The sequence below is a fragment of the Emydura macquarii genome, unplaced genomic scaffold (assembly GCF_026122565.2).
Source record: "Emydura macquarii macquarii isolate MOO-44397 ecotype Brisbane River unplaced genomic scaffold, CSIRO-AGI_Emac_v2 contig_2205, whole genome shotgun sequence".
Taxonomy (NCBI): Eukaryota; Metazoa; Chordata; order Testudines; family Chelidae; genus Emydura; species Emydura macquarii.
In genome coordinates, this window is record NW_027132342.1 from 35,233,783 (window position 1) to 35,239,765 (window position 5,983).

Below are 5,983 nucleotides of genomic sequence, written 5' to 3' on the forward strand. Positions count from 1 at the left end.
AATGAAACAGAGAAAATGTCACCTTGCTTAAAGTGTGATCTGGTCAAGAATCTAGACTCTAATGGTCAGCCTATGTTCTTTTCCATTCCTGTCCAAAATGGTTTCCTGTTAAGCACACAATGGGATACAAAGCAGTTCTCCTCATAACCCAGGGCTGCTCCCATTCCAGTCAGGCCTCTTCAGTATTTAAGCACCAGTTTGTCAAATTCACGATTCTTGCTGATCACTTGTGACTGATGTCCCAAGGTATACACACACTAAAGGCAAATTCGCTACCATCAGATCGATTGAGCAGCAGTGAAGACCTGCTCAATCGATCCGGAAGTCGATTCAATTAAACCACCTCCTCAAAAGGCTCAGTACCATGGAGACGGCACACTAAAGGGAATTTAGGAAGCCAACAGGAGCATGTTGATTGCTGCTGAATTTCCCCGTGTTTACTAAACCCCAGTTCTCCAACCTTTTCTTCTGTTGGCACCAGCTAGCTCTCTCATTTAAGGCTTCCTCCCATGATCCACTCTCTCTATACCTTTTTTCCTGGTAAACCTCATTTGTCTGATGGTAATTCTCAAATTACAGCTATTTAAAAAGATGGTCTCACTCTAGCATCTCCACAATTTCCTCCTCATGCACCACACACACCTCTACCATCTAGATCTCCCTCCAAGTAACTCCCCTTGCATCTGTTTTTAAAATCAATCAATCTCAGATCTTACAAATGTACATCCAAGGCTTGGAATTGCCTCCCCTCTTTTGTGAAACAGGCAACATGCCTGTCCTTCAAACTGAAAACATAGGGGGGGTTGTAAATTACATCATTCATACCTCCATCCCCCCGGTTGTGTTTGAATTGTTATAGGGTGTATTACATGTGCCCAAATTACTACCTCAGAGAAAAGACCTTAATCTCAATTTCAGAGTGTTGTGCAAACCCTTTCAATGTTCTAATATTTGTGAAGCATTACAAGTAATTATATTTAAGCATTATTTACCTTGAATGGTGAATATACGAATGCTTTAATAATTTTTGGGGAAAAAAATCAAAGTTTTCTAGTCTTGAAAATAAACTTAAGAATGCACAGAGCACAAGATATTTTAAGAAGTCTGCTACTGCACTTCAATATGCATACCCTGTAGATTTTTCAAGGGGGAAGAAAACATGCTCCCTCTTGCTTCAAAACAGCAATAATATAGATTTATAGCATGCGCTCAAGGCCCATCTGTTTGCTCAGGGTTTCAGGGAGAGTTGAAAAGATATTTTAACGTCCCTTGGTTAACAATTTTAGAAGCCATGCTGCTAGAGGTCTGTGAAAGGTATGTGGAGCAGGTGGCTTTTACCCTTTGGAAACAGAAAAAAGTGTATATCTGACAGCAGTTAAATGTTTTTCTTTATTCCTAGACATCTGCACTTTCCCTGTGGTTTTTTGGGGGTCAGTTCTCTTATATTAATAAAATACTTAACTAGCAAAGGACATGCACTGAATAAGAGTAGAGTTATCCAATATAGACAAATACTAGATTTAGAAACTTGAAATATTTATTAACTTTTCCTCATTTATTGCAAGATACAATGGTAAAGAACAATTTTAACGGTAAGACTTCTGGTAGCGTGCGCGGGCTCCTGGTCCACCGAACTTCTTGGACTCACAACGACGAGGATCTGCAACCAGCAGAGTCCTATCATACTGGATTAAGATGTCCTTGATTTCCTTCTTGGAAGCTTCATCAACATCTGAAAAAAGATCATATTTGTGACAGATCTAATTTCCCACCTATAACTGCTCTATGTATAGCACTTATAGTCTGAAGCTAAACATCTCAAAAAGGCTAGTAAAACAAAATCAAAACAATAAACTTACATTTCTGATAGTAAGCCACTAATGCTTTGGAAATAGATTGACGAATTGCTGTTGAGGAAAGAGACAAGTTAACAAGAATATCCAATAAATTCAGGCTTACATAGGAAATATTGCAAAGGGTACTCTGGAGGGATGGGGTTGACAAATGAATTTGACAAATAAAAATAGTTGTAAATGTAACAAAGGTCATCAAACTATTTTGTGTTATACACCTTACACCTCAAACCATTGCCTTTAAATAAAAAATTGACTTTAAAATAATGTCAGGGAAGTTAATAAGAACACATGAAGATTTGGGTTAATACATCTACTTGCTTCCTGTGCATCTTCTGAATCCTAACAGCTTCAGGAATTTATGCAGACTTTAACTAACAGCAGTGTAAAGCTAACACTTCTGAAGAGCAAGCTATGTTCTATTCTGCCCAGTGTGAATAAATTACAAGCCAGCTTCTGATTCTAGGATTTCTATTTGTACAATTTTATCCGAGACAAATAACGGCTTGATTTTGCACTGCAGTTAGAAAAAACATCGTTTAAACTTGGCCTGAAAGACTAATGGAAAATACAGGACTCAATGACACCTTCATGAACCCCCATCCCAAGCTCTCATTTCTGAGAAATCACATTTCATCATGTATATGACACTCGAAGAGGGAAATGCCAATGCCAGCTTCATAACAGATCATTTTCATAAATATCTTCATGTGTATAAATGAGAGCAGGTGATGCAGATATAGTTCAAGATACACCCATTAAGTGGATATTTGTAATAGCCAAAGCTTTATACTGTAGCTGGTATTTATATCCTAATAAAATATTTGATATTAATAAGTAGTTCAAACAAAATTAAGTAGTTTAATCTATTCCAGCCCATACTTAGAATTTTATACAAAAAGTCCTACCGTAGATTTGTGCTACATGGCCACCACCCTTAACACGGACTCTGATGTCAACACCAGCAAAGCGTTCCTTGCCCAGGAGAAGAACAGGTTCAAGCAGCTAAGAAACACAGACATATTACACATGAGAACATGTTTATGATCCAAGGCAGCAATGACAGTGTTTTCAGCAAGGTCTAAATATGGACCTATAATCTGTTTGGTGCTAGGACTCTTGAATTTACAATGCACACTGAGGCAACGTGAACTAGTGGAAAAGAGCACTGCCGAAGAGACCTGAATCTAAAATTGTAGATACGCTTACAAGTAGTCAAGCTCCAGCAAACAGCCTTCACAGCAATTAACAGAGATGGATCATCTGGTATTTGTCTTCATGGTGACAAGAAACTCTCCTGCTCTTCCAGATACATTTAGTACATAAAAATATACTAATGACCAAAGAAAACAAAGTGCTTACTTTGTACTGCAGAGTTCTAGGCTCAATCATTTCCAGGGGTCTTCCGTTCACTTTAATGAGACCATTTCCTCTTTTGCAGTGAGCTACGGCAGTAGCTGTTTTCTAAAAGAGCAAGCATATGTGAGTATAGCATTTTTACTATTTGTACAGTATTATCTGTGCACCAAATGTTTTAAAGACTAGATTGAAAACACTTTATTCTAGATTATGACACTTAAGATTTCAAAGAGTATTTTTCATTTAAAGCAAAGCCACTGCAATGAATTAGGTCAGGTGGAGACGTCAAACAAAAAAAATTGGGCGAGTCAGCCTTGCTGAAACCACTCAAAAATTGATCAACACGTGGGACATGTCATGACATAATTCACTAGCAGCAACCAGGCCTCCCAGATCACAGAGGAGTTGGAGACGCTGGAAGGCCGAGCCCTTCTGCCATCTCCGCAAGTCAAGCGGTGGAGAGACTTTTTCCAGCGGTGCCTGTGTGTGTTGGTGGTGTTGTTGTTGTTGTTGTGGGTGGGACAGTCAGCCAGAGCGTGGGCGTAGCAGGGAGACTGCCGCGCGTGTGGGCCAACGCACACGTGTCAGCCCACACGTGACAGGGGACAGACGCCCGCGTCGTATCACACCGGCCTGGCTCCGACCGCGATGACGGGCTCGGCCGCCGGCGCGGTGCCCCAGCCATGCCGGGTGAGGCCGGGGCGCGCCAAGGGGCGGGGGCGGGGAGAGAAGAAGGGGCTGATCCCGGTGCCCCGGCCAAGGCACGTGGAGGCCCCAGCGGCTCCCGGACAAGGCCCTTCCCGCCCCTCCGGGGCAAAGGCGCCGCAGCCACTGGGCGGGGCCCGCAGCCCCCGGGCCGGCGAGCGGGGCCTGGTCCCGGGGTGCTGCCGCTCGCCCGCCCGCCGCTCACCTTCCGCCCGAAGACCTGGACGCTCTGCAGGGGCCCCTTGGCCGGCATGGCTTCTCCTGCGACAGACAGACAGACAGACACACACAGCGGTCAGGGCGGCGCGCGCGGGATGGGGGGGGGGGGGCAGAAGGGGGGAAGGGGAGTCGGAGCTGCCAGGCTCTCACCTACCTTCCGCCAGCGACAGCAGCAGCAAAAGAGCGAGCGGGGCGTCCCAAGCCGCTTCTCAGGGGCAGCCCAGCCGCAAAACACAACCTGACTTCCGGCCGCGCGACAACGCTGGCCCGCTCACACCGCGCTTTACGGCTGCCCGAAGGGAGGGCTGGGAGGGGCGGGGGAGGACCAGGAGTCCCCGAAGCCGGGGGGGCGGGGCTGAGTCTCCGAATGTCGATGACGCGCCGAATGACGTCACTGGGCGGTGCAGCCCATCACGGGAGAGCGAACCTCACCTGCAGCGCCTCCAACAACCCGCCCCAGCGCCCCGCCGCCCCAGCTGTTTCCCCAGCCCAGCGCCCCTCAGCCCTAGGGCTGCACTGCTTCCCTGCACCGGCTCTCTCGTGTCCCGCCGCCCTGACTCGACTCACCTCACCTCACTCGCTGCACGCCTCTCCAGCACTCCCAGCTGCCCGCTGCTCAGCACCAGGCTGACAAGGAGAAGACTATATAAGATGAAGCTATCTCAGAGCCGGCTGCCACTGTACAATAAGGCGCCAGGAGTGTCACGGTCCACGTGTCACTCTGAAGCCAAGGAGGACTGTTGAGTCAGTGTGAAATGATGGAAACAGCTACAGGCCTGTTTGAGAGCTTTTTCTGTTCAGCGTATCTCCAGGTTCAATCAGCAGTGCGATTTGTGGTCTGCCACCACCCAGTTTTTAAGTTCTCAGTGCTTTAAAAAAAAAAAAAAAAAAAAAAGACACTATGCTGTTATACAGGCGTAATTCACAGGCTTTACCTAGTTTATCATTGAAATAACTGCAATAATCCAGTGAATAGTGCTGACTAGTGATATAAAGTGACAGCAGTTCCTCATACCCATGTGAGGTTCTCTCTCCCTGCAACTTTTCACACAGTGGTTTTTCTACAGACATTTAAAAAAAAAAAAGCTGTGGGTTGGAAGGAGTCTCCTTCTGAGCATGGTTTCTCTGTTACAAAGGGAATTTCACTCTCCAGTGCGCTACATCTTGTCATGCACCCTGCTCAATTTGTAGTTACTAGATATCTATACCATAGTTAAGGTTGATACTATTTACTGTTAGTAAACCTCAGGGACAGGTCCTAGGTAATGAACAAAAATTCACAGAAGCCGCAACCTGTCCCTCACTCTTACTAAAAATATCCTGGAAGAAGGGGGACAAACAAACAGAGTTGCTGGGGCTTGCAGCTGCTCCAATCCCACTACTGCTCCCCCAACAAGGGCTGCTGCTGCTGCTCCAGCCTCAGGGGGGCTGATCCAACCCTGGCTGCTGCTTCAGCTGGTTGGAGGCTGCTGGTCAGCTGTTGGGCAGCCCCCATGGCTGTTAGCTGCTCCAGCCCTGCCCCAAAAGAAGTCACAGAGGTCCTGGAGAGTCACAGAATCCATGACAGAATCATATCTTTAACCGTAGTATTTGAGCATCATAAAGTAACCACCACCAAAGTTGGTGAGTAAAATATAAATCTAGCCTGAGACCTCCAGTCTCTGAATAGAAAGGGTCCATCTACCTGGAACAGCTTTCAAGATTGGGGCCTATTTCAACACAAAAACTTGGTGCAAAGTAAAATGCTTAATTTAAAACAAATAGTACTGTAACTCAAAGTATTTCAGCAGATATTTAGCCTAAGCCAGTGAGAGCTGAACAGGGTCCCAGACATTTAGAACCACTCC

At 45.7% G+C, this 5,983-nt stretch overlaps 1 protein-coding gene across 1 annotated transcript; it reads right to left on the bottom strand.

Moving 5' to 3' along the window:
- Window positions 1-1,519: 1,519 nt before the first annotated feature.
- Window positions 1,520-4,392, bottom strand: RPS16 (ribosomal protein S16). The gene is made up of 6 exons (XM_067559897.1): window positions 4,291-4,392; window positions 4,123-4,178; window positions 3,216-3,317; window positions 2,762-2,858; window positions 1,860-1,907; window positions 1,520-1,732 (listed from the first exon to the last, which is right to left on the bottom strand). Exons 2-6 carry the CDS (start codon window positions 4,168-4,170, stop codon window positions 1,587-1,589), a joined length of 441 nt encoding a protein of 146 aa, XP_067415998.1. The 5' UTR covers window positions 4,171-4,178; window positions 4,291-4,392; the 3' UTR covers window positions 1,520-1,586.
- Between the last annotated feature and the right edge of the window lie 1,591 nt (window positions 4,393-5,983).

What these genes read in the sequence shown, in the direction of transcription:
- RPS16 (XM_067559897.1), bottom strand. Translation starts at nt 4,170, where the DNA reads ATGCCGGCCAAGGGGCCCCTGCAGAGCGTCCAGGTCTTCGGGCGGAAG. An exon ending in CTAGAACTCTGCAGTACAAA is followed by an intron (nt 2,859 to 3,215) that starts GTAAGCACTTTG and finishes TGTGTTTCTTAG; the next exon opens with CTGCTTGAACCTGTTCTTCT. An exon ending in AGTGGCTTACTATCAGAAAT is followed by an intron (nt 1,733 to 1,859) that starts GTAAGTTTATTG and finishes ATCTTTTTTCAG; the next exon opens with ATGTTGATGAAGCTTCCAAG.